At 37.9% G+C, this 27,381-nt stretch overlaps 1 protein-coding gene across 6 annotated transcripts in view; it reads right to left on the bottom strand.

The window, feature by feature from the left end:
• Positions 1 to 27,381, bottom strand: part of DNAH8 (dynein axonemal heavy chain 8) — a 342,799-nt gene that overhangs the window by 249,071 nt on the left and 66,347 nt on the right. For 5 of the 6 annotated variants that reach the window (XM_032339820.1, XM_032339819.1, XM_032339821.1 and 2 more), the window contains 11 exons: positions 26,523 to 26,720; positions 23,320 to 23,396; positions 21,929 to 22,028; positions 21,011 to 21,130; positions 19,291 to 19,426; positions 16,005 to 16,192; positions 12,816 to 12,896; positions 12,284 to 12,400; positions 11,384 to 11,503; positions 3,646 to 3,781; positions 2,137 to 2,252 (listed from right to left, as the gene is read on the bottom strand). In XM_032339820.1, the coding sequence (XP_032195711.1) occupies positions 2,137 to 2,252; positions 3,646 to 3,781; positions 11,384 to 11,503; positions 12,284 to 12,400; positions 12,816 to 12,896; positions 16,005 to 16,192; positions 19,291 to 19,426; positions 21,011 to 21,130; positions 21,929 to 22,028; positions 23,320 to 23,396; positions 26,523 to 26,720 (1,389 nt within the window). The remainder of the gene's footprint in view (positions 1 to 2,136; positions 2,253 to 3,645; positions 3,782 to 11,383; positions 11,504 to 12,283; positions 12,401 to 12,815; positions 12,897 to 16,004; positions 16,193 to 19,290; positions 19,427 to 21,010; positions 21,131 to 21,928; positions 22,029 to 23,319; positions 23,397 to 26,522; positions 26,721 to 27,381) is intronic. The other variant, XM_032339823.1, reaches the window with a different exon arrangement.

Raw genomic sequence — 27,381 nt, 5'->3', positions numbered from 1 at the left:
AAGACACAAAGTAGCTGAATGGATAAAGAAATAAGACCAATCTATATGCTGCCTATAGGAGACTCATTTCAGAAGTAAATCACACACAGAATGGAAGTTAAAGGATGGAAAAAGATCTTCCATGCAGTGGAAATGAAAATAAAGCTGAAGTACCTACTCAGATCAGACAAAACATACTTGAAAACAAAGACTGTATAAAAAGACAAAGAATGGCATTACTTAATGATAAAAGGAGTCAACCCAGCAAGAAGATAGGACATTTATGAATGTAGATGCACCCAACAGGAGCATCAGAATATATAAAGCAAATATTAACAGATCTAAAGGAAAAAATTGAAAGCATCTGTAAATGATACACTAGCAGCCACATGCCCCAATGTTAGGGACCATTCAAGAACTCTCCTCACAAAACTTCAGGTCCAGGGAACTTAGTGCAAGTGGCAGGGTGAGAACCTGCCTCTCTAAAGGTGGCAACAAAGGCACCCAGGTGGCTCAGTTGGTCAAGCATCTGCCTTCAGCTCAGGTCATGATCCTGGAGTCCCAGGATCGAGCCCCACCTCAGGCTCCCTGCTCAGTGGGGAATCTGCTTGTGCTCACTCTCTCTCATTCTCTCTCTCAAATAAATAAATAAAATCTTAAAAAAAAAATTAAAATGTACAACACCAAAATATATGGGATGAAATTTCCACCACCCTGGGACCATGGTTTGCCCCTCTTTCTAAGCCCTTCTTTCCCCCCTCCAAAGGTGTTGCCAAGTTTATTGGTTAGAGCACAGGACAAATACTGAGCCTGGGCAGGGATCTGGGCACCATGTCTTGCTAGCACAGTGAGTCACAGCTCCAGACCCAGGCTCTGTTCCTCTCAGCTTCTGTGTTCCTCTCTGCTTCTACACCCTTCTACGTCCTCTGGGATAGGGTGGACCAGCCAGTTTGAGTTGGGTCAGAAAGCAGAGTTATCAGGCCTGAGCAAAGAGGAATAAGATCAGTGCTGGTGAATTACCAGGCTAAAACACAGGCATGACATAGTCCGATTTTTACGTTAGAGAGACCATTCTGGCAGCAATGTGGAGGATGATGGATTTGAGGGGTGATGGCACTCATGCAGCTCCAAGTGATCCCCCAATTCAAGAGACTCTGATGATCATCAGCCTTGGTCTAAGGACCCCAGCCAGTGTCAATGGGAATGCAATTGGAAGAGGAGAACCGCTAGCAGGGGCGTACACTTCCTCTCTCCTGCTGCCTCCTGCCACTTGATGACGGCCACCTGAAGCACGGTGCTGAGAAGGAATCTACAGCTAAAATCTAGTCTCAGTGGTGGAGAAGGGCTTTTCTATCCACTGGTGATAACCTCCTTGAGCAAGAAGGTGAAAGTGGATCAGATGTGTGCTGATTATTTCCAAAACTGTATTACAGTGTTCGTTAGAGGTATAGAAGTGTGTAAAATAGAAGAAGAAGTAAAAGAAGATGAGGGATTAAAAGAAAACTGGCAGGAGGAGGAGAAAGTAGGAATTAGCACAAATGTGGGAGTGGCATTCAGAATTGTGCATGATCACAAGGGTGAGGCCTAAAAAGGAACAAGAAACCCCATATTTCCTTGTCAACCTTCATTCTCAACACATCTCAACACAACATGAAAATCTGCCCACACTGGATTTCTCCTGGAAGGGAGTCCACAGGTTATCCCAGGGATGCTAGTAAAAAATGCAGATCCTCGGGCCCAAGTGAATCAAAATTTGGCCTTGCAAGATAGGTAACTCAATAAAACACAGTAACTAAAAACAGAGTTCTCCACTCTTGGGTTGGATGGACTGGCACTAGAGCCCCAGGAGTATGACATTTACTGTATAAGAAAACACAGCCAATCACAATACAGGGAGATGAGTTTATAAATTGTTTTGATGAATCACTTTAAAAGTTGACGGTGTTGGGGAAAACTAGAAGGATGGCTAGATCTTGCAAGATCCTACAGTGTAGAATCAAAAATTACATTTTCTAGATTTCGTTATAAATCCAGGTTGGTTATAAGTCCATACAGGTTGGGTGCAGAACTGCCTAGAGGAAGCATCATTTGGGGTCATCTATGGCCCAAGGAGTCATAATTCAGCTAAACTGCATGAAGTCATGTCATAATAAATACCTTCTTAAATTCATCTTCTTTATCATTAACATCAACCTCAGGAATGATATTAGCCTCATAATCAGTGCTTTCACCCTCTTCTGTTTCACTTCCAAAAACAACATGTTTCCTCTGTTCTACAGGTAAAAAACAAAAATGTATATATGTATAGCATTTAATGTTGATCATTTAGTTTATTCCACATACCCAAATCTTCTTAGGAAACCTCTTCTTTAAAAGTTTTTAATCTAAAAACTTAAGACTTGTTTCAGTAGGAATCATCTTTGAATTCAATTTAAATCACCCATCTCAACAGAATCGTAATTCTACTAAGAAATACTCTTTAAATATACTCCTTCTTAGTATACAGAATTAAGAAAGATTTTAAGTGGGCTTTATATATTATCTTTCCAAAATATGTGTTGGGGCGCCTAGGTAGCTCAAAGTGTTAAGCGTCTGCCTTCAGATCAAGTCATCTCGGAGTCCTGGGATCAAGCCCACATAGGGCTCCCTGCTCAGTGGGGAGTCTTTTCTTCCTTCTCCCTCTGCTGCTCCCCCTGCTTGTGCTCTCTCTCTCTGTCAAATAAATAAAAATTAAAAATAAAATAAATAAAATATGTGTTTACCTTTTGAGCATTTTAACTTAATGAGCTAATTGGAGTTTTTCAGACTTCTGAAGAAAGCTAATTAAACTAAGTAGGAAAAACTCTAAGAGAAATAAGACAGGCCATGGATACTTACTTTTTAAATTTAAATTTAATTAATTAACATATAGTTATTATTAGTTTCAGAGGCAGAGCTCAGTGATCACATGCCCTCCTTAATGTCCATCACCCAGTTACCCCATTCCCCCTCCCTCTCCCCTCCAGCAACCCTCAATTAGTTTCCTATGATTAAGAGTCTCCAGCAGTTTTTCTCCCTCTCTGATTTTGTCTTGTTTTATTTTTCCCCTCCCCTCCCCTATGATCCTCTGCTTTCTTTCTTAAATTCCACATATCAGTGAGATCATATGACAATTGTCTTTCTCTGATTGACTTATTTCACTTAGCATAATACCCTCTAGTTCCAAGGTTGTGGATAGTTATTTAAGCTCTTAGTCTTAGCCCTACTGACATTCTTGGTTATTGAAGGCTGTTCTGTGCACTAAAGAATGTTGAGTAGCATCCCTGAGCTTTACCCACTAGATGCCAGTAGCAGCCCCTCTGCTATATGACAACCAAAAATGTCTCCAGACATTTTAGCATGGTGTGCTAAAAGAATAAAGAGAGAGATTAAATAGCAGGCCTAAGATTTGTTTGCAACATTGGTCCTTGGTTGGCATCTGATTCCCACCATTCTCTAGTTGATATAAGGGCTCCGTATACCTAAGTAGCTTGTACAAATGGTATAGTGTATGCTGAACACGTTTTCCTTCAGGGAGTCTGGAATTTGGGTACCTGCTAAGCAGAAGGCACCTGCTTGAGAACACATCCATCACTCTTGTGATTATACTATCATAACTCAAACACTGTAACTAGGAAGCAAAATTACCTGGTAGTGGTTTTGCTGTTTTCCCACTGTACTTAACTTCATAAATATTTTCAAATATTAATATAAGTTCTTTGACAGCTTCTTCCACATGCTTACTTTTGTGGTTTAGAACATCAGCCCATTCTTTTGTGTATGTCTATTAAATAAGGCAATGACTATTAATTTACAGATGCTTAAAAATACTGTAAAATCTATTAATATAACTTTAATCTCTAAAAGTATAATTAACATCACTTGAAAATGACTAGAGAGGGGTGCCTGGGTGGCTCAGTTGGTTAAGTGGTTGCCTTCAGCTCAGGTCATGATCCCAGGGTCCTGGGATTGAGCCCCACAGCAGGCTCCTTGCTCAGTAGGGAGCCTGCTATTCCCCTGCCTGCTGTTCCCCCCTGCTTGTGCTTGCTCTTTGTTACTCTTTCTTTTGCTCACTCTCTCTGTGTCAAGTAAATAAATAAAATCTTGAAGAAAAAAAAAAAGAAGAAGAAGAAGAAAAGAAAATGACTAGAGATAGTTGCCAGTAGCATAATGTTTTAGATCCAAAACTGTCAATGGCTAAAGGTATAGCTGCTAAGGTCCAAGTAAAGAAAAGGAAGAGAGAAAAAGAAAAACTCAAAGTCTTTGACTTTTATCTGACTCAATCACCCGTAAACATCTACATTCACATTTAATGATGACTGGCACCTGGCTGGCTCAGTAGGTAGAACAGACTCTTAACCTTGGGATCATGAGTTCAAGTTCCATGTTGAATATAGAGTTTACTTAAAAAACAAAAACAAAAACAAAACAAAGAAAGAAATAAAAACAAAAATTTTTTTAGAAAGCTGAAGAACAAGAGAGATAAGGATGTCAAACATTGAAAATGAGAAGTGGTTTCAAAAAAGGACAATCCAAAGACTTGCTTTGAGATTCAAACAAAATAAGGTTTTAAAGTGAGCACGAGGCTCATTTATGCCAGGCATCTATTTAAGAGCTTCCCATGTAATAGCCCATTTAATTAAATGACAACCACTTGGGATAGGTAATATCCTTGTCCCCATTTCATAGATGAGAAAACCGAGGCTCAAAGAATCAGCAACTTGTCCAAGGCCCCATAGCAACTGGACAACGCAGGAGTTTGAAACCAGTGTTGCCTGATTTTAAACCCAGGACTTTGCCTTTCTGAACTTTTCTAATAGGTTTTGGGAAGAAATTAAGAACTAATTAAATTCAGAAAAGAAAACTGGCCTATAAGGTTCAACAGGTCTTTTGACATGTCTATGATGTCCATACCTTTTAGGGAAGAGGAAAATAAAAGGGAGCAGCCGACACAGGCCTTCAAACTCATTTCTGCAAGGGGATCTGAGCCTGTCTAAGCAAAAACCTCCATACGGACAAGCCTCAGAAAGTCCCATATCTCTCATGCACTGCCTTTGTATGTTCCTTTTTTGACTACTGGATTGAGAGAGCTACTTCTAAGTCTCTCTCTCTCTCTCATTTATTCCACTTTGTGTGTATCTGAACCCACCCTCTTCTTTTCTCAGTCTCAGAAGAAGTGGTGTTGTTCCTCCTCCGACCTGGAGATATTCTCCAATGCCCTCCCCACCGCGCCAGCTCTTCCCACCTGGGAAGACTTACGCATTCCAGCCCTTCTGATTAATTCAACACAGTGGTTAACACTGGAATGACAGTGGTGAGAGCCATGTTAGATGAGCAGGGAAAACAAACAACTCTGAAGAGGCAGAACCCAGATTAGTGGTCGCCCAGGGCTGGAAGGGTTGAGATGAAAGATGTTATAAATCTGTGATGATGGTTGCCCAACTCTGTAAATACACTAAAACCACTGGGCTGTATACTTTAAATGAGTATGTTGTTATGTTGTGTGAATCATGTATCTCCATAAAGGTATTAAAAATATTAATTCGTGCCAGAAATAATCTGAGCCAGGAACTGGGGAACACAAATGGAGATGGGAAGTGAAAGATGGGACAGTGAAGGCAGCGCGCACGGGAAGTTGGGCTGTGAATGAGAAATGAAGGGAGGTGTGCGAAGGTTTTTGTTTGTTGACAAGGAAAAGACAAGAGAACGTATTAGACTGCTAGAAGGAAGGGTCCGGTGGAGGGGAAAAGCGAAGATAGAGAAGAGAGGGAAGAAGACTGTGGGAGGAAGGCTGCCAAGAGGGCAAGAAAGAGTGAGATCTGGGGGCGCCTGGGTGGCTCAGTGGGTTAAGCTGCTGCCTTCAGCTCAGGTCATGATCTCAGGGTCCTGGGATCGAGCCCCACATCGGGCTCTCTGCTCAGCGGGGAGCCTGCTTCCTCCTCTCTGTCTCTGCCTGCCTCTCTGCCTACTTGTGATCTCTGTCAAATAAGTAAATAAAAAATTTAGAAACAAACAAAGAAGAGAGTGGGATATGGGGCCCATCCGGAGGACCGAGACTTTGAAAAGAGTTTGGAACTTCCTCCAGGAGGCTTCTCAGAACTCAGTGAAGAGCAGCCTGAACTGAAGGGCAGTCCAGGGACAGACTGGAAAACCGTCAAACTAATTTTCTTTCTTTTTTATTTTTTTAAAATGAGATACAATTCACAACACAATGCCACAAAGATTATCCTTGTAGAGTATACAATTCATTGGTTTTTAGTATATTCACAGAGCTGTGCAACCATCACTGCTATTTCCAGAATATTCATCTCCCCCCAAAAGAATTCTCAGACCCATTAGCAGTCCCTCCTCGTTCACCCATCTTCACAGAGCTGGCAGCCACCAATCGACTTTCTGTCTCTATGGAGCCAAGCTGATCTGGTTGAAATAACTTTTAATACCCTTTGATGTATTTACCAGTCTTCCTATCATAACTTGGATCATATTTCCCTGATTTTCTATTCCCTTTGTGTACCTATCGAGATACAGATATGTCAGTCAGGGTTCAGTCAGGAAAACAGATGCCGCAGCAGCTATTCTACCCGACAGAATGAGAGAACGTAATATAGAGAAGTGATTAAACAACTGTTAAAGGACTCAAAAAGGCAAAAAGAGACACAAAAGTCACATGGAGAGTTACTGCAGGAAGCAGCTCCCGAACCTGGAAGAGCAGGAGTTTCTAGAACCTGGAGCTGGGAAGTAAGGGAGCTGCCCAGCCGGTGCTCCTGCCTCAGGGCGGGGCCTTGTGGGGCTGGTACATCTGAGAAGCCAGAGAGGTGAGTTCTGGAAGGACTAGAAAAAGCTAGGACCTAGGATTGACTGCCACTGCCAGCCAAGAGAGGTTGTCTGACTATATTGGGAACAGAAAGAAAAGCCGGAAAGTGTAAGTCTCTTCTTTCTCCTCCGCCCTCCTCCTATCACCGCTATTGGCAAAGTCTAAAAGGAAGCCAGGTGGCCAAGGATAAATGCACTTTGCCGAGTCCCAGGCTCAGCAGCATGGAGCAAGGGATCCAGAGTGAAGCCGGTGATGATAGTTTTTTTTAAAAAGAACATAATCTCCCCTAAAACCACAGTTAGATGCTCCAAGTCAAGGACCACGTCCCAGACTGCGAATATCGCCGGTCTGAAATATGGTTTGAAACCCCCGGTTGGCCCACACAAAATTAGCAGTATGTGTATTGTAGTGTGTTTCCAAAACTATTTCTGTCCAGAATATTACCAGACTTGCCCTGTCATTATAAATCTTACTCTGCCTTCATTATAAAGGCCCACCTGATGACAGGTTTATATTACTAGACCTTGGATCCGTCTGATGAAAGTGACTGGCACATATTGATTGGCAAAGCGCTCTTCAAAATCCCAGCTCTTGTATCTTATCACTTATCTAACAGTAATAACATCTGCCGGTGGGATATCAATGCAATCACCACATTCAAACTCGGTCACACTTTATTCTAATTTCCCTGATTTGTGTGATCGCTTTCTGTTTCTATGCATATAAAATTTCTTCGTTAGTGTGTGCGAAGTAAATTCTATCTGGTAGTGTGAATTTTTGTCCCACAACAGTTATAGGTACATACCAATAGAAAATGATTATCATTGTAGATGGAACAAAAAGAAGGATACTGATAGAGATATTTCCTGTTCCTTTGTATTCTGCTTGTTTGTAAGGCCTGGTGTGAAGTGCATAGAGTCAGATTCTAGAATGAGTGAGAAGAAAATGACAGGCAGGAAATTACCCCCTCCACTCCCCTGGGGCAGGAAGCAGGAGACTTTTTCTTTGTAAAGTTTCATTTGCTCAGAAAAGGCCTTTTCAGCATCTGAAGGGCAGTCCCTCCTAGAATAATACAGAATTCAAGAAACAGCAGACAGCGACGAGAGTTCCAGGTTAATAATTTTGCAGCTGACCTAGAGACTAATCAATCCAGGTTAAAACGGGTAGTCAGAGGGCTCTGAGAGGAAGTCTCTTGGGGGGAAAACTGGGAGTCCGATATAATAGTGTATTTGAAAGAACGTGTGAAAACAGAAACAATTAGAAACCACAAGCAAAACAGAAAAGTTGTTTAAGAAAAAATACATTACATGTACAATATATGGTTCTGCATTGGCTAATATTTGTATGGGCATAATTAAGTGTTGCTATTTACCATTATTGTTTAACTAAAAATTATTTTATAACTATATTGAGAAAACAAGGGAGGATTGATAGAGGATAGGGTCAAAGAAATAAATGCTCACTTATTAAAGCAGGAAGCAAATAATGTGCAAATTTGTCAATTCAAGAAGCAGCACCCCAGATATACTACTTGGGAGATACAGAAATAATACTATAAGGAATAGCCAAAAGTTTAAAATTGAGTGCCTTTCCTAAGACCCAAATTGTGATCTCCATATACTATTTTGTACTGGTAATGTGGAAAGGAATGAGGGCTGACTGGAGAAATGGGTGATCCCAGATCTGGGACAGGAAATGTACAACATAAGCCCATGATACTCTATAGTTCCAGAAAGCAAGGGAGCTTTCAAAGACTACCGGAGTCATATAAAAAAATATAGAAGCCAGCCTGAAGGATTCCACTTAATGAAGATGGAAAAAATTTAACGCCAAAAAGACATTTCCCAAAAAGACATACAAATGGCCAAGAGACATATGGAAAGATGTTCAATGTCCCCGATCAGGGAAATACAAATCAAAATTATAAGACACCACCTTACCCCTGTCAGAATGGCTAAAATAAAAAACACATGAAACAAGTGTTGGGCGAGGATGTGGAGGCAAAGGAACCCTTTTGTATTATTGATAGGGATGCAAACTGGCACAGCCATACTGTGCTGGAAAACAGTATGGAAGTTCCTCAAAAAGTTAAAAATAGATCTACTCTATGATCCAGTAGTCACAATACAGGGTATTTACACACAAAAAAAAAAAAGAAAAAAAAACCATTAATTCAAAGGGATCGATGCAGCCCTATGTTTACTGCAGCATTATTTATAATAGCCAAATTATGGAAGCAGCCCAAGTGTCTACCAATAGATGAATGGATAAAGATGTGATATGTAGAAACAATGGAATATTTTCCCATCATAAAAGAGAATGAGATCTTTCCATTTATAACAACTTGGATAGAAACAAAACAAAAGATCAAATGAACAAACAGACAAAAACAACAACAACAAAAAAAACAGAAACAGACTGATAAATACAGAAAACAAAACTGGTGGTTGCCAGAGGGGATGAGGGTGGAGAGATGGATAAAATAGGTGATGAGAATTAAGAGGTACAAACCTCTAGCTGTAAATCCATCAGAGAGATGTAAAGTACAGGATAAAGAATATAGTCAATAATATTGTAATACTGTACGGTGACAGGTGGTGACTATGCTTATTGTGGTGAGCACTGAGTAATGTACAGAATTGTCAGATCGCTGTGTTGTACACCTGAAACTAATTTAACATTGTATGTCAAGGATATTTCAACAATTAAAAAAGAGAGGTACCTAATCATATTTTCTTCCTGAGAAACAGTGCTAGCACCATTTAATTAATCCATCATTTTCCCCACTGAACTAAAATATTACCTTTGATGGTGTATTAATTTTTTATTGTGCTCTTTTTCTCCTAGAGTCTTTACTTTGTTCCTCTAAATTATATATTTTTTATGTTAATGCCATATTGATTTGATTACAGTGGCTTTAATAAAATTTTTATTACCTATTCTTCATTATTTATCATTTTAAAATAATAGAGTTTAATGCAATTTAACAAATAAATGTATAGGAATTCTAACTGCAAGTGCATTAAATTTATATAGTAACTTGCAAAAAAAAAAAAAAAGACAGATTTTTCACAGTAGGTTACAAACAAAATCCAGCTAAATGTTCTTTAGAAGAAAAAAAACTAAAATAGGAGAACCCAGAATGGTTGGAAAAAACAGACTAGAGAAAGATATATCTGGAACATAATAACCAAAGAAGTCTGGTGTAGCTATAATAATGACAAATAAAATAGTCTTCAAAGATTAAAAGCTTAACAGTGATAGAAGGAACAAATGGTCAGGAAGACATGATCATTTTAAACTTGCATACTCCAAGAACAAGATATAAAAATGGGCCATTTTGTGTTGTCCCTGTTATAGCCAAAGCCCCAATGCTGAGAACAAATGACATTAAGATCCTACAGTTTATGCAGAAGGTAGTTCTTAAATGGTAGCAGAGGAGGCAATCATCAGACCTTTGCCCATCTTGAGATTATAGAAAGGAAGTATGATCATTGGTAAAGATCAGGTAGAAATAAGTGTAGGGTACACCAAAGGGACCACTTGGAGACCTTGACCCATGTCCTCTAGAATTGGGGGATAGAGGAGCTGACCTATGCCTAAGTTGTCCTAAGGCAAGAGGCCAGCTGGCTGTCCAAACCCCTAAAGGCAAGAGGAGTCTGCATTTCCATAGAAAAAGGAGCAAACGTTCCTGTATGCCATGGGCTGGATTGGACCCCTTGAGATAGAGCTACCTTTGGTTGACACGAGCAAGGTGACCCAAACCAGCAGGGTGAGTGTAGTTGAAGCACACAGCAGGCAAGAAAGAAAGAAGAATCTGGTTCAAGACATAAAGTGAGAATTTCTGAGAGACTGCTATGTGCCAGGCCTCAAAAATGATTAGACAGGGTTCCTGTCAATGGAACATAAATATGTACTCAAAGAATTTCAGTATATTGTGATGCTGAGGAGGTTGGGTTTTGTCCTCTAGACACCGGATGAAACTGCTCTTGAAGGATTTAAGATCATGAGTGGCAATGTGGAGAATGGATATGACAGGGCCAAATATGGAGGCAGAGAGACCAGTTAGATCATAATATCAGTTGCTAAACTCAGAATGAACCTTAAGGGCCCAACATAGGAAAGGGTAGTAAGTATGGAAAAGAAGAGGCAATTCAAGTAAACTTGGAGTAAAAGGCAAAAACCTCACTATTTCTGAAGACTGACTGAATTTAGAAATGGGAGGGAGGAAATGATTCCAGATGACTTGCAGATTTCTGTGAGTGGCTTAAGGGAAAGTCTGTAGCAATTAAAACCAAGAGGCACTTGAGGTCACCCATCAAAGGAAGAAGAGTAAACCACTGCTAGAAACCCAGGAAACTCCAGCCTGAGGTTGAGGATATTAGAAAGATCAGTCTAGGGTGTGGCCGTGGGTTTGAACTATTGAAGCCATGTTGAATCTTTGGATCTGAGGCTCTCCAAAAAAGCTAGGATGTCTATATGCTACTGATAGAGAATTCCACTGTTAGGTTTTCCATGTCAGGTTTATGAGCCAGGATTTCTATGATTAAAACATAATAGATAAATGCATACCTCATTGAGCATCAACATGTCTTCTACTTTGGTAGCACCCCCTTCCGGCAGGGAAATTAACACAGTTTTGGCTATCTCCTTTAGAACCGTATCAATATGCATTTCACACAAGTCACTGATCTACCAACAAGAAAAATAAATGTAGAGGAAAACTCTTCTTTCATCCAAATGTACTTGAGTTATAAACTAATTTAGAGGGTTATATCTAGAAACTTGGGCCTTGAGCCAAGCACAATTTAGTAGAAATTTTAAGAGTACATCTGCAAAGAAGGCTTAAAATGGAAATAAAGTTTTATACAGCAAGCAAGCATCATGAACCATAATCTCCTATGTGTTATCTCTTTTAATCCTTACTCTGGTCATGACTCACTTACTATCCAATTTATATAGCTAAAGAAACAAAGGTTCAGATAAGTAAAGTAACCTGGCAAGGAACACATACATAGCAAAAGGCAGATCGCCGTAGCTAGGTTTAGCGGACTCCCAAACCTCCAAGTTTTGTCTGTTATACCAGGCTGCCATCACAGATAGCGCATCTAATAGGCATGCATAATCTACATAGCAAAGATGTCAGAAATCAATAGGCAGTCTCCAGTTAGATGAATGCCTCAACTAATAGTAGCTGTATTAATATTAATATTTAAGCATTCTATTCTGCCATTTTCCACAGTCTACCATGATCCCATTTTCTAAACTGCACGGTGGAGAAGAACCGCCATTTTAACAAATTGAAAGCAAGTAATTCAGAGATAAAAACAAGGCAACCCTTTGTTTGTTTTTTTGACTTAATAGGAGTCCTTCTAGTTAAAAGTCACACCCTTTAGCTTTCATATGTAAGCAAACTATTCCTTATAGCCTGAGTATGAATGTATGTAGTTTTTTAAAATGTATGTATCATACCTTCTTTAAAAGTTGATTGAACATATTCAAAACCGAGTCAACCTCCTTAAAGAAGGTTTCCAGTGTTAAAGACGACCATGTTAATATTGTGAGCCCTTGTCTCAACACAGATTCCACCTAGGAAAAGAAGAAAAAAAAGTAGCAGCTTCCATGATTAGCAGGAATATCTGCGTTTACAAAAAGAAAAAAAAAAGCTTTCTTTTATTACCTGGAATTATCATATGTTATATTTTCTTAATTATATTTCCCTCCACTATACCTGGTAAAGGTGACTTTGCTTTTTAATCATCTTTGGTTGTCCATGAAGAATCATGGATTCTTAGAGAGTGCTCATTATTGAGATTTAGTTGTTTTTCAAAGGCAACAAAACTTGTTGACAAGAAATCACTCTATAGGAAAAATAGAGCTATGATGTTGAACTAGAAAGACAGAAGATCCAGGCAAGAATAGATGTTCTAAAATCCATAATCTGTAGAACGTGGATCTAATTTTAAACAACAGGGAAATAATATAAACCTTCAGCATTACCAACCTTTTTCATTTTAGGGGTCATCAGATTGACAAACACCGAAGGCACTTCCTGACATAAGTCTTCATAATACTGCAGAAGACCCTGTTGAAAGTCAAAATGGTATGTGTGATTTTAATTTATTGTAAAGCAAGTCACATTTTCATCCATACCAGGAAGGTTTCATTATACCTTTTTCCTCATCGTCCTGCCAAGATTAAGGCTGCTCGCCTAAATTTAGATTAATTTATCATACTTTTTCTTGCCCTGTAAATTACCTTAACATATCCTTTAAACAGCAAGTCAGTGAAACTTTCTAGTGTTGCATGTTTTATATTTATTATTTAATTTTTTTCTGTATTTATGCTATTTCAAATAGCTTGGATAATTATCTTTCCACAGTAGCTGTCATTATACGTTTTTCCCCTCTCTGTTCCTTGTCTTCTGACACATTAAAGCATATTGTTACTGATGCCACACTTCTTTCCTTGAATCAAAATAAACGTATGCACAATCAGAGTTAATAGGCTTTTCTTTTTTCTTTTAGATATTTTTTAGAGATGAACGATAATGATCAGTAAAAATTGATCATTTTGTAATTTATTGCATGGTGTGTTGGGAAATGTAGATTCAGGTTAATTTTTCCCCAAATAAATAATATTAAGCTGTTTCAAAGTTTACTTAATAGTTTTGAAGTTATTAATTCCTTTCCTCCTTTTCTGTTCCCACTCTCCTATTTGCACATTAGTATTTTATTACTATAAAGAAGGAACAAGGGAATATAACACTGTATGTTAACATATTGGAATATAAAATAAAGCAAAATATAATAAAGAATAAACAAGGGAACAGAATGAAGAACCCAGAAATAAATCCATGTGCATATGGTCCATTAATGTACAAAGAAGCAAGAATATACAAATGAGCCAAAACTACACAATAGTAAAAGGGCAGTCTCTTTAATAGTGTTGGGAAAGCTGGACAATCACATGCAAAAGAATGAAACTGGACACCTATCTTACACACACACACACACACACACACACACACACACACACAAATAAATCAACTCAAAATAGATTAAAGACTTAAGTTTAAGACATGAAACTATAAAACTCCAACAAGAAAACATGGAGGTAAACTCTTTGACATCAGTCCTGACAGTGATTTTTGGATTTAACACCAAAACCACAAGCAACAATAGCAAAAAGAAACCAATGGACTATATAAATGAAAAGCTTCTGCACAACAAAGGAAACCATCAACAAAATGAAAAGCAGCTATGGAATGGGAAAAAATATTTACAAATCATATATCTGATAAAGGGTTAATAGCTGAAATATATAAGGAACTAACTCACACAACTCAATAACCCAAAACTCCAACAATCCAGTTAAAACATGTGAAAAGAACTGAATGGGCATTTTTCCAAAGAAGACACACAAATGGCCAATAGGTCCATGAAAAGGTAGTCAATATCCCTAACCATCTGGGAAATGCAAATCAAAACCACAGTGAGATGGTATGTCACACCTGTTAGAATGTTTTTTATTTATTTAAGTTAAGTTATTTATTTATTTAATTTATTTTATTATTTTTTATGATTTATTTTCCATTTTATTTTAATTATTTATTTTATTTAATCATTAAATTTAATTAATTAATTAATTAAAATTAAACCTGTTAGAATCGTTATCTCAAAAAGACAAGAGATAACAAGTGCTGGCCAGAATATGCAGAAAAGAGAACCCTCATGCACTGTTGGTGCGGATGTAAATTGGTGCAGCCACTGTGGAAAACAGTATGGAGGGTCCGCAAAAAGTTCAAAATAAAAATGCCACATGATGTGTGCAATCCCACTTCTAACTGTAGATCTAGAGGAAATGAAATCAGGATCTCGAAGAGATATCTGCACTCCCATGTTCACTGCAGCATCATTTACAACAACCAAGATATGGAAACATCCATCAATAGATGAATGGATAAAGAAAATATGGTATATATACATAATGGAATATTATTCAGCCATGAGAAAGACATCCTGCCATTTGCACCAACATGGATGGACCTTGAAAGCCTTATGCTAATTGAAATAAGGCAGACAGAGAAAGACAAATACTGTGGGTCTCACTTATATGTGGAAATTTTAAAAAGCTGAACTTGTAAAAACAGTAGAAAAGTGGTTGCCAGGGGTTGGGGGTGGGGAGGGAATAAGAAGAGGTGGGTAAAAGGGTACAATCTTTCAGGTGTAAGATGAATAAGGACTGAAGATCCAATGTATAATGTGGTGTCTGTAACTAATAACACTATGTCATCTAATTGAATTTTACTAAGAGAGTAGGACTTAAACATTCTCACCAAAAAGAAACAAATATATGTGTATATACGAACAAATATATGCTGTTTCTTTTTGGTTTAATATATACATATATATATCAAGATATAATATATATGTATAATATACAGATACCTAAATACATATATATCTATATATTTTACATGACATATAGATGAATGAACTACATGAGAGGAATCCTTTCATAATGTATATTCATATCAAATCATCATGATGTATACTTTAAATATCTTACAATTTTACTTATCAACCATTCGTCAATAAAGCTGAAGAAAAATGAAAAGAATCAACAAAGTAAAAAATTATCTCTCACTACCATATCAGCACAACTGCTATGCTATTTTTTTCACACACACACAAAAAATCTCCTTCAAAAATAATTTTTTTTAAAGATTTTATTTATTTATTTGTCAGAGAGAGAGACCAAGATCGAGCACCGGCAGATAAAGTGGCAGGCAGAGTCAGAGGAAGAAGCAGGCTCCCCACAGAGCAAGGAGCCCGATGTGGGACTCAATCCCAGGATGCTGGGATCATGACCTGAGCCGAAGGCAGCTGCTTAACCAACTGAGCCACCCAGGCGTCCCCCAAAATAATTTTAAAATATAATCTAATTTGGGGCACATGGGTGGCTCAGTCAATTGGGTATCGGGCTCTTGGTTTCAGCTCAGGTCGTGATCTCAAAGTCAAGGATGGAGCCCCAAGTCAGGCTCTGCACTTAGTTGGCTTCAGATTCTTTCTCCCTTTGCCTTCCCTCCTCCTTCCCCTCCTGCTCATGGTTGTGCACATTCTCTTTTTCTCTCACTCTCTCTCATATAAATAAATAAAATCTTAAAATATATGTATATAATCTATCTTACCTGCAAATGCAATTTGTCTGCTTTCAATTTACTTTCCAATTTTAGCAATTTCTTTGCCTGTTCTGGTACATCCAACTTCATTTTTATCATGCACTTGGTTTCCCGAACAACTTCCAGAATTTTGGGATCAAAATTAACCAGCAACTTCCCGGTTTCTGGATGTCGCACAAAAAGTGTGGCTTGTAAAGCTACAAATAAACAATTATTGACATTAGCTTTTCTGGATTTCTCTTCTGCTTCCAGCCATGCTTACACACCTCCCTTCCCCACTGGGTGCTGACTTCTTAATAGAACAACAGTGTTGGATACCCCGGTGATGAGGCATAGCATCTGACATGTGGTCTGTGCCCAAAACTTAAATAAGGGAATGCAGTATGTCTGCAAACCCATAAAATCAGATCCAGAGAGATAAAAATGAATGAAGAACAGATAGCCTTGGGGCACCTGGGTGGCTCAGTGGGTTAAGCCTCTGCCTTAGGCTCAGGTCATGATCTCAGGGTTCTGGGATGGAGCCCCGCATCGGGCTCTCTGCTCAGCAGGGAGCCTGCTTCCTCCTCTCTCTCTGCCTGCCTGTCTGCCTACTTGTGATCTCTATCTGTCAAATAAATAAATAAAATCTTAAAAAAAAAAAAAAGAACAGATAGCCTTCATGCTATGAACAGCAACACTTTTCTGAGTGGGTCTAAGAGAGCGAGAGCTATAACACAATGTAGTTTCTTTTAATGGATTGTGATTTCATGCACCTCTGGGAAAGAACTGTGTGCACAAGTATAAAATAGGACATACTTCATATGACAAACCCTTTTCCACAATGAAACCCAAACTGCTCCTTTAAAGGAAGAATTAAGCCCTCATCTTGAAAGTCTGCTAACTAAGCTCAGCATCAGTAAGATATATTTATTAAAGACCATGGCATTGTGAGTTTCTAGGAGATAAAGATTTTTTTTATGCTACACCTAAACTACTACCTGAACATCATTCATATAAATAGGAATTTGCGGGCATGCTTTTGATTATGAATTGAAATATATAATCCTGGCTAGTGCTGAGTAGCCTTAGCTAAATTGTTATCCTAACATGAATTACTTCTAGAGGCATAATAATAACACACTTCTAGATGAGTATGTGCTAGCCTAAATTATATCTTATATTAACAAACATTACTAACAGGAGAATTTCTTATGTATCTTCCAAGCCTCACATTACTTCATAGAATGTGGCTGCATTTATTTTCTAGTATAATGGAATTGTCTATATATTCCTTTGAAGTTAGCTGACTTTTATTCATCAGATAACATTAGTCTCGAAATGGTTCTTAATGATGCTAGTTGTATGAGGATTTCAACAAAAATTCTTACCTAATTCACGTGGAATCTTTTTAAAATTGAGCCAGAAATCATTTATCCTCCCAAGTAAATTCCAAAATAACCTTGGAACACTCATGTAATGAAATCTGTCTTCCTTAAGGCTGTACTGAGCTTTCTTCAAAGGACAAAATGGTCAGCAAGACCACTAAGAATTATGACAGCCAGGAAGTCGGCTCCAGGACTTAGTGACATTTCATTCAACTTCATAGACCAACCATCTACAAGAGGCCAATTCCAGGTCCTCAATTACTATTCCAAGCTTCTATATGGTTAAATATAGCCACGTCAATATAACAAGAAGCCTTGCAGAACAATTCATTTCCACTAACCTGTGTTCATAGGAAAGGTAGATTTAAACCACAGCTTTGCCACTTCCAAGCTGCGTGATGAGCTTGTGCAAGTGACATAATCTCTTAGTACCTCAGTTTCCTCATCTAAACAATGAGGATAAATACAGCTCCTCGTAGGGTCGCCATGAGGACAAAAGGAAGCTACATGTTTAAACTGCTTTGACTGGCACAGGGTAAGGACTCTGTAAGTGTTGGCATCACTGACTGTTATTTAAAGTATACAAGAAGAAACAGACAGAGGCAGTATCCTTGGAATGTGAAGGGGATTTGAGACAGATCCCTAAAGCAGTAAGTGTCAGGGGAACGATGAACAGATAAAGTGTGTAGAGGAGGAAGAATAAGGAAGGGCTATATTGAAGAGGTGACTGGTGAACTTGTTTTTGAACATGGGCTAATAAGAGGAAAAACAATCAGGACAAATGAAAAGTAGAAAAGCATATGATATTGTAGAAGCAAGATAGCACGTGCTCCATACTTCAGTTAACAGTTCTGTTTTGTCCTTCTCCATAACGTGAACTTTAAGTTTCTCTTGACAGTCCTTGAGAGCTAGTTTTCAGTAGGATCCATAGGGTTCTACCATACTCATTACCCAGAAACGCCTGGGCTGGTATGAGTGGCTTACTAATGGCTAAAGGGGCCAGGCGGGGAAGACAACCTGCAGGGTTGGAACCCTGTCCTCCAGGACGCAGGCATGAGCTAATCAATGGGTGGCAATAGTGACATGTCCTCCAACAGCTAAAATACATGGGTCTAGAACCAACGGGCAGAAAAAGAGCAGCCCTTCTTATTATCACTCGCAATGATCCAACCACAGGATTTGTGCTTTCTGTGTCTGCAAATTTGTACTCTGCTGGAGTGGGGATCCTGGCCTGGGAGGGAGAAACCTTTCTGTCTGGGGTCACGATCAGGGTTCCACCAAGATTATAGATAAGAGCTTAAGGTTAAGATGGCACAAAGCAGGAACCTGAACCAACCAATAACTGAGCCCCCACAGTAACAAACATTACAGGTGATGGCAGCATGGATGCATGAGGGCTTGAAACTGCCCATCCCCTGCCTCACACTTGACTCCACCCAACACTTTGGCACCCCGCAGAGGTACTCAGGCACAGCCCTAATACTGTGAATTTCCTGGAGCTCAAAAGTGAAGTTAAATTCGCTTATAGAAAAAGAAAGAATGGAAGGGGAGGAGGAAGACAAGCAAAGTGCAATTCTTTCTCCCCTGATCAGGACTGAGATTTGAATCTATAACATGATAAAACTGAATATGAAAACTTCCCCCACGTCTATGGAGAAATATCTATGAAGAGTCTCAATAGTTACTTTTTAAATGCTGCTTTTTTAGGGGGAGGTCACAATCGAAGTGTATCAACTTTAAGATGATGGCAAATTTCACTTATAGAATCAGAATACTAGTAAGAACTATAAAAAAATTATTATATTATTTCCAAATCTAAAAGTAACTATTGTAATATTGTATTAAAGGAATGTACAAATTCTCCAGAACCATGACTTTGTTCAAAATCACCTAATACCCCTCCACAGCATCACCGTATGTCTTATACGCACCATATTGTAACTGCGAAATCTCTCTGACCCAAGCTGTGTGATAGACCACCTCGAATTCCACCAGAACATAGGAAATTTTGTTATACTGACGTATGACAGCTTTACCTTCCGCACTTGACAAAATTTCTGAGTTTTTCTGGGAAAAAAATATTTATAATTAAAAGACTGCTGATTGTTTTCCTATCCCAAGCAGAAAGCTGCTGGTATTTAAAATGTCATCAAATAATTATGCCTTGGATTTTGCCTCAGAGTAAAACAGAGATGAGGAAACCCATACAAACTAGAGACGGAAGTAGAAAAACTTCACTGGTGGAAAGGGAACATTGGAAAAGGCAATAAAGGGCTTAAGAAGGAAAGGTCTATAGCCTTAACAGCCGGCCAGGCTGAGAGCCTCTGCCTTCAACTCTCTATTCTCTCCCCACAATTCAGGATAAGATGTCAATTTTGTATTTTCTATACTGTGTAGGTTTGAAATATTTAATTAATAATAATACTAAATAAAAAGGAAAAAAAAAAGATAGAATGGACTCATTTTCCTTGACCTGTGAATATCAGGAAAATTCCCAAATTCCAGAACTGAAAAAAAAGTAACTGTATATCAAAAAACAAAAACCAAATTCCTTTAGGTAAACAAAAAAATGTTTTATGCTTTGATTGGCAGATGTCAAAAACAGGGCAATTTTGGCTCTGTCATGCAAAGTCAATCAATAATGGAGTCCCCACCCTGGCCACTTTTTTAAGACCAGGCTTTGAATTTTTTTTACAAATAGTGAGAACAGTAAAATGATTGACAGCAGCCAAGCAGAAACAATGAAAACTTAACAGCCAAGAATGCTTAAATATTAAAATTACTTGTAAGACTATTTTTAGTACTTATTTTGTCCTGTATTTGGGCATAAGATGCTAAATTGGAAGAGGAGGTAAACCATGAGAGACTATGGACTCTGAAAAACAATCTGAGGGTTTTGAAGGGGCAGGGGGTAGGAGGTCGGGGTACCAGGTGGTGGGTATTATAGAGGGCACGGATTGCATGGAGCACTGGGTGTGGTGCAAAAATAATGAATACTGTTATGCTGAAAGTAAAAAATAAATTAAAAAAAATTTTTAAAAGATGCTACCCTAAGCAAGCTAATTCTACTTTGTGAGTCTGTCTCTTTACAATATCAAATCAAACCAAAAACAAAGAGAAGGCAAACTTGGCAATTTCAGAATGACAGTGGGGCCTAAGAGTATCGTGGGGCTTTTCAGAAATCTAATAATTTTAAGGACACAGAGAAGTCATGTAACTCTTTTATACTTCACTCTAGATCTCAATTCCTAATTCAGAAACATACTAAGAGTTGTCTTCACCTTCCCTAATACATGTCAGTGACCCATCCGTCCACACATAGAAGAAATCTTCAGTACAACGCCGAGACTTCACTATTTTCAAAACAATGACTCTTTAAAAGCCTTGATAAAGTGCCCTGTATTATTAAAAGTCATAAGATTATAAGATTTCCCCCCTTAAAGATTAACTGTAATTAAGTGAGCTTACCTACCGAAACATGAGAGGACTGGTTTAGTCTCCCTCAAGCATCTTTATAAACTAAATTTTCTTTGCCTCGTGAAAGCAGTAGCTCTAACTAACTTTATTGGACACAAACATTACAGGATAAAATACACATCTTGTATTAAAACCACCATAATCCTCATACTGTAAATGTGACTACTGGCTTACAAAGAAATAGTTGATGGGTTCACTGATCCGCCGGTACAGCTGCCTCACCCAGAGTATTTTTCCTGCTATGGGGGGCATGTTGCGAGCAAGGGGAGGGTCATCTTTTTGAGAATGATAGAGCTGTAATTAAAGATCTGGTATTAATGTTTAAAATTCAGTACAATGGAAAATGCCAAAAGTAATCAATACATTTGTATTCCTATGTTTTACACGTGGGAGGTAATGCAAAAATATGTAAATGCCCTTCAGTGATAATCTGCGGCTCCGAAACTATGTTTACAATATATGACATTTAATTCTCTCTTAACTCTTCTTTCCCATGACATGTACCTTTTTTCTATATTTCATCCCAAACTTTAAGGAGTTTTTCAAATAAGAGAGTACATGAGCTATATTTAATTGTTATAATATGCTTCAGAGCCCCTATTTCTGTACACAGAGATATTAACTTCCATGGGCTTTCCTATATACACATAAATGCTGTTGCAGAAATTTAAAAAAAAAAAAAAGCAACAGTTGTGAAAAGCACGGGGCTGCAAAGCTGACTGTCCAATGACATAAACTGTCAACACCTTCCCACACAGAGAAGGGCACATCAGAAGTACTTAGCAGTGAAGGGATCATTCTGGGAAGTTTAGCACAAGATAATAATGGCAGATACTTTCACTTTGTACCAAAGTACTATTCTGGGGACGCCTGGGAGGCTTAGTTGGTTAAGTGTCTGCCTTTGGCTCGGGTCATGATCTCCAGATCTGGGTCCTGGGATCAAGACTGGTGTCGGGCTCCCTGTTCAGCAGGGAGTCTCTCTCTCTCTCTCTGCCGCTCCCCATTACTTGTTCTCTCTCTCTCTCTCAAATAAATAAATAAAATCTTTTTTAAAAACTGAAGTACTATTCCATTTACAAAAACGATCCTTGCCTTCTTAGTAGCTTCGAGTTCAGACACATAAAACTGAAGAATACGCTCGATTGTGTGGTTTATTTCTGACTGAAGACAGGGGATTTGCAGCTTCTGGAATCTGAAAGTAATGGAAGGTGAATAATTAAAAGTAAATGAGAAACATACTTAAGAATTGCTGCCATCCTAAAAATCCATTCATTCACTCATTTTGACAAATACTCGTACCAGGCCTCACCCACTGTCCCAGGATTCAGAGAGGAACAGGACAGGTGTCACTCTAGCCCTCTTGGAACCTCCAGTTATGTTACAGAAAATGCAGATTTAGTCAAGAGTTAGGTAAATAATTATTTAAATTACAAGGATACCAGAAATGCACATATCGGGGAACCCAGCCAAGTCTGGGGAGTCGAGGAAGATTTCCCTTAGAAGGAGACCTTTAAACTGAAATTGATAAAATGAGTAAAGGTGGGGTGGTGGTGGCGGTTGGCTCAGCAAAGATGGAGGCCAGCACACTGAGCCTCCCTCTGCCACATCATAGCAATGATCTGTCAGCCAAATATCACTTCCCCTGTCAGACTAAGTGATGCACAGGAAGCACTAGGACAGTAACATCCTATTAACACAGCGAATTTACACCAGTGCACTGGAGGTAAAAAGAGAGACAGATGGACAGGAAGATAGAGACACAGAGAGAAATTGCCAAGAAATTGGTACTGCCATCTGTCTGTACAGTACTTTCATTTGTCAAAATCATTTTAATACGTCTCGTTTAACTCTCTCAGTGGGGTCATGAGGTAAGGTCTCACAGGTATGTCCATTATCACAGAGACGTGGAACTCCAGCAAAACTGGGCCCAAAACCAGAGGCACTGGCACTCAGGAAAGAGTTCCCAAAGGGTCCCTAACACAGGCCTTGAGCCCTCCCTGAGCTCAAAGGAAATGGCCTATAGTCCAGGCTGTCCTTCCCGCCCTTCAGGGAGCACTGTTGTCAGGATAGAGGAGAAAGAAGCAGCAGGAGCACTCTGGAGGGAAAATGGGAAGTTGGAGGATCTACTACCCTTAGATAATTTCACTTTCGGAAATCCTTGCAGTATGCAGAATTAAATATTATTGGCTCCTTTTCCAATAATGTCTATGAAATTAACCTCAAATATATTACATAGCTGGAGGAAAAAAATCATATGAAATAATTCCATTCTCTTATTGGAAGCCTTTCTGCTTCAAAAAATGCGATGAAAAATATCATACCATATTTCACATTCTTACCAGTCTACTTAATGGTAATTGAAAGATTAATGTTTATAAGTCTTAAAGTTTACAGAGGAGAGAGTTCTAAAAATATCGTGTTTGAAATTGTATTTTCAGATATAAAGTTATATCTTTATACACCGCTTAATGCATTATAAATACCTTTGAAGCAGCTGAAGGGCTTGTTGAGAAGATAAGATTTTTCCAAACGTACTGTTCATAAATGCCTGTATTTGTATCTAAAATAAAATATGAATATTCCATTGAGTGGGGGCATTAAGGAAGAGATTCCTTTTGTTTAACAACAATTAATAAAGATAAACTTGAAAGGGATAAAACGTGAGGCAGGAATCCATTAGAATCCTAGAGGAGAACATAAGCGGAAATCTCTTCAATATCAACCACAGCAACTTCTTTCAAGATATGTCTCCAAAGGCAAAGGAGACAAAAGCGAAAATGAACTTTTGGGACTTCATCAAGATCAAAAGCTTCTGCACAGCAAAGGAAACAGTCAACAAAACAAAGAGGCAACCCACAGAATGGGAGAAGATATTCACAAATGACAGTACAGACTAAAAGGTTGATATCCAGGATCTATAAAGAACTTCTCAAACTCTAAGCATATTGGGAGAGCAACATAATGACATTGTCGATGCCCAGGGTCAACAAGTGTCATTTTCCAACACTCCTGCTCTCAGAAACCCCTTTGCAACATTAAGGAAGAAAAAGAAGAAGAAAATATTTTTCCAAAACTCCCCACCGTCCTTCACAATGAACTCCGAACTCCTGGTACCCAACCAATGGAACTGATGCAATCTTTCCAAATTATTTTCACTTATAAGTTGGTACAGTCTACTAATATAGGCCATGTTTTTTAATCAAAATTTGGGAAAGGAAGGAAAATTTAAACACTGACACTTCTTTGAAACTATTAAAAATTCAAGATGGCTTCTAAATATACTGAAAGCTAAAATTTGTACCTAAGGCCACAAAAAAGCCTTTATAACATATAATCTTTATTAATAAATCACAAAAATATGGGATGCAGCAAGAGTAGTTGAAAGAGGGAAGTTTATAGCAACATAGGCCTACCTCAAGAAGCAAGAAAAATCTCAAATACACAACATAACCTTCTACATAAAAGAGCTAGAAAAAGACCAAATAAAATCAAAACTAGCAGAAGGAAGGAATCAAGAATTCTATAGAAGAAATGACATTAAAACTGAAAAACAAAACAAAACAAAACAAAAACAATAGAATAGACCAATGAAGGCAGCAGCTCATTCTTTGAGAAGATCAACAAAATTGGTAAATCTCTAGCCAGAATCATAAACGGAAAAGGGAGAGAGAAAAAGAGGACTCAAATAAACAAAATCATTAATGAAAGAGGAGAGCTAATAACCAACACTACAGAAGTACAAACAATTGTAACAGCATATTATGAAAACATACCAATAAATTGGACAACTTAGAAGAAATGGATAAATTCCTAGAAACATATAACTTGGCAAAACTAAAGTAGGAAGAAATAGAAAATTTGAAATGAGCAGTTACTAGCAATGAAATTGATTCATTAATCAAAAGACTCTCAATAAACAAAAGCCCAGGATCAGACTGCATCACAGACAAACTCTACCAAACATTTAATTAATTTTTTTTCTCAAACTATTCCAAAAAGTACAAGAGGAAGGAAAACTTCCAAATTCATTCCATGAGACCAGTATCACCCTGATGCCAAAACCAGATACAGACATCACAAAAAGAGAACTACAGGCCATTATCCCTTATGAATATAGATGCAAAAATCCCCCAACAAAATATTAGCAAACCAAATCAAACAGTATATTTAAAAAATCATATGCCATGATCAAGTGGGTTTTATTTCATGGATGCAGGGTGGTTTAATATTCGTAAAACAAATGACGTGATACATCACATCAGTAAGAGAAAAGAATAAAAACCAATTGACAATTCAATAGAAGCAGAAAAAGCATTTGACAAATTACAACATCCATTCATGATAAAAAACCCTCTGTAAAGTAGGCCTAGAGGGAAGAAAACTCCACTTAATAAAGGCCTTATATGAAAAACCCATAGCCAAAATCATATTCCAAATTGGTGAAAAACTGAGAGCTTTTCCCCTAAGGTCAGGAGCAAGTCTACTCTCACCACTTTTATTCAACATAGTATGCAAGACCTAGCCACAGCAAGTAAGTTAAGCAATAAGTTTTTTTAAAACTCACAAATTCCAATTGCGATAAAGCTATAACACCTAAAGCATTTTGGAAGCAAATTCTCACTCTGCCCAACTAGCCAGACACTATAAACAATAACTAAAACATATCTTAATATCAAACAGTCTCTCAAAAACTGAAAGGAAATCTATTCCAAAAAGAAAAGGCATTGTTAGAATTTTAGGATCATTCTTATATATATTTCCTAGATTATCTTAATATAATTCTTACATATATTTCCTAGATTATCTTAATATAATTTTTAAAGAATCCTTAAAAAATAAAAATAAATGAATATATGTATTCATTTATTTAAGGATTCTTTAAAAATTATATTTTATTTTTTTATTTTATACACATATATTTTTTTAAATAAACATATATATGTTATATATATAATATATATATATGTTTTTCTCACCTTCATGACAAGAATTTCAGATTCTGGAAGTGGATACAGTATATTCCTGTCCCTTTCTGTATCTCCAAGACATTCTGGAGCAAAGAGGAGACCCTGGCACTTAGCCTGGGTTTACAGTAGTTTACAATAAGACAGTAACTGTGGTCATGTAAGCCCAAAAGGTGGGAGAGAAGTATGTTTTGGTGTCACCAGACATGCTCTTTTTAAGTACCCTTCACCCTTCTGATGTCCCTTAAGTTATGACAAACAGGATGAAAAGTCTTCTTTAGAGCTGTCCTCTAAGCTGCAGAGAGAAGGTGACCATACAAGGCCAAGGGGAGAGTGATCCATCTTTCTAACCTGTCCTCAAATCTTTTCACACTTAAAACAAAGAATAAGGATTACACACTTCCTCTTGGCCTGGAAAAAATGACACTGGCTCCTCAGCACACCAAAAATCAAATACAAATTCCAATGCAAATGAAAAATGAACCCCAGCTATAATAACCCTTGGGCCTTCTGGTTATTCATTGATCTCTTTTACTGAACATGCTGATTTTCCATTAAAAAAAAAGAGAAAATGTTTTGTGGACTAGTTGAAAATTTTTTCACATCAGATAGTTTTGATCAAATACACAAGAGTAACTTCTAATAAACAGTAAATATGTGAATTCTAGTACTATTGGTTACATTTCAGGTTTACTTAATTAAAAGTATATATAATTATTTACCTCCAAACCATTGATTTTCGTCATGAACTCTGTGAAGTCTATATCGAATTCTGTCCTTCTTGGATCCAGGATGTCATACTGTTTTTTCTTAACCCCTTGATATATGTTTTTGAATTTTATTGACATAATATCTATTCCCTCTATTGTCGAATTACTCAGGGCTGAATATGTTTGCACAATAGTTATCATTTCTGTAATCTTAAAAAGAGAAGTGTCATTTTAGAAATGGGATGTTAGCACCCTTCCCTAGAATAAACTCCTAATGAATTATTGATTTAAAAAGCAAACCAAGGGCTATCTGGCTGGTTCAGTTAGTGGAGCATGTGGCTCTTGATCTTGGGGTTTTGAGTTCAAGCCCCATGCTGGGTGTGGAGATTACAAAATAAAATCTCTGCCCCTGGTGCAAATAATATATTATATGTTAATTTAAAAAATAATTTTAAAAAACCATTAGGGGGCTCCTGGATGGCACAGTCAGTTGAGCATCTGACTCTTGGTTTCGGCTCAGTCATGATCTCAAGGGAGGCAAGATGGAGCCCAGTGCATGGCTTTGTGCTCAGGGTAGAGTCTACTTGGGTTTCTCTCTCCCTCTCCCTTGCCACTCCCCTCTCCGTGTTCTCTTTTTCTCAAAATAATAAATATTTTTGAAAAATCTTTAAAATAAATAATACAAAGAAAAAATTAAAAACAAACAATAAACAGCCCCTACTATCATTTAGCTAAAACCAGCTAGAGGAGATAAAATAGAAGACAAATCTCTGTCACCAATCATTACTATTCTTAGGCTACTTCTAACATATCCAGAGAAAGTTTGCTAGATTTCTCAGATTTTGGTCACTTTGTCCCTCAAGAGGGAAAA

This window comes from Mustela erminea, chromosome 4 (assembly GCF_009829155.1).
Source record: "Mustela erminea isolate mMusErm1 chromosome 4, mMusErm1.Pri, whole genome shotgun sequence".
In the NCBI taxonomy this organism is placed as follows: Eukaryota; Metazoa; Chordata; class Mammalia; order Carnivora; family Mustelidae; genus Mustela; species Mustela erminea.
The sequence above is the reverse complement of the archived record's forward strand: the minus strand, read 5'-3'. Positions and strand labels throughout refer to the sequence as shown.